The sequence below is a fragment of the Rhinolophus sinicus genome, chromosome 15 (assembly GCF_057876585.1).
Source record: "Rhinolophus sinicus isolate RSI-liver-muscle chromosome 15, RSI-T2T, whole genome shotgun sequence".
NCBI lineage: Eukaryota > Metazoa > Chordata > Mammalia > Chiroptera > Rhinolophidae > Rhinolophus > Rhinolophus sinicus.
This window is the reverse complement of record NC_142515.1, coordinates 85,797,059-85,798,318: the sequence shown is the minus strand read 5'-3', so window position 1 is coordinate 85,798,318 and position 1,260 is coordinate 85,797,059. Positions and strand designations below refer to the sequence as shown.

The 1,260-nt window shown below is 44.8% G+C and overlaps 1 protein-coding gene across 1 annotated transcript; it reads right to left on the bottom strand.

Annotated features, from left to right (window-relative positions):
• LOC109439676 (olfactory receptor-like protein OLF4) lies at positions 1-1,060 on the bottom strand. The gene has a single exon (XM_019719951.3). The coding sequence runs from the start codon at positions 1,052-1,054 to the stop codon at positions 110-112; it is 945 nt and encodes a 314-aa protein (XP_019575510.3). The 5' UTR covers positions 1,055-1,060; the 3' UTR covers positions 1-109.
• Positions 1,061-1,260: the final 200 nt, after the last annotated feature.

Sequence of the window (1,260 nt, the reverse complement as noted above, 5' to 3'; positions counted from 1 at the left end):
TCAGCTAAATCATACAACAATCAAGGCAAACAAAACTGAGGACAATTACAATAATCTCCTCTATTTAAACATTTTCATATGTTTTGATGTTCAAAGACAGCATTCATGATCACTCTGTTATTTTTCTTCCTGTCATCCCAAGGAATCTTTTCAGAGCCCCGTTTATGTCTTTATTCCTGAGACTGTAGATGAAGGGGTTCAGCATGGGTGTGACCACTGTGTACATCACCGAGGCTGTTGCACTTGAGTGTGAGCTGTGGGTCACAGCAGAGCTGAGGTACACTCCTAGGCTTGTTAAATAAAATAAGGAGACAACTGAGAGGTGAGATGCACAGGTAGAAAATGCTTTATACTTCCCCTTAGCTGATGACATTCCACGTATGGAGGAAACAATCTTAGAGTAAGAGTAAAGGATCCCAGCCAGGGGACCACCACCCACCAGCACAGCTGCAAAATACATCACCAGGTTGTTAAGAAAGGTGTCAGAACAGGCAAGTTGGATCATCTGGTTGAGTTCACAGGAAAAGTGGGGGATGGGCAAAAGTGGGAGGAAGGATAGTTGCAACGTCATTAAGCTTTGTAACAAAGAATGCAGGGCACTCATGATCCAGGACACCAGAACCAACCGTCCACAGAGCCGGGGGTGCATGATGACCGTGTAGTGCAGGGGGTGACAGATGGCCACGAAGCGGTCATAGGCCATCACAGTCAGGAGGAAGTTATCCAACCCTGCAAAGAGTGTAAAAAAGTACATCTGCGTGATGCAGCCTCCATAGGTTATGACTTTGCTCTGCGTCTGGATGTTCACCAGCATCTTAGGGATGGTGGTGGAGGTGAAACAGATGTCCGCAAAGGACAGGTTGGAGAGGAAGAAGTACATGGGCGTGTGCAGGTGGGAGTCTGAGCTGACGGCCAGGATGATGAGCAGGTTTCCTAACACAGTGATCAGGTACATGGAAAGGAAAAGCCCAAAGAGGAGGGGCTGCAGGTCTGGCTCCTCTGAAAGTCCTAAAAGAAGAAATTCTGAAATTCGTGTACCATTGTCTGGTTCCATGGAGGTGATGACTAGGAATGAAAATATAACAAGATTAATCTTCACACATGGACACTAGTGACATGTTGAAATGATACAATTTATATTTTGCAGTCAAATACATATATAATACATATATGTTTTGTAGAAAACTGATCCCCTTTAAGGACTCTTCCATTACATCTCTGATTAGGAATTCCTGTCCCACTCTCAGCTTTCTGCACAGT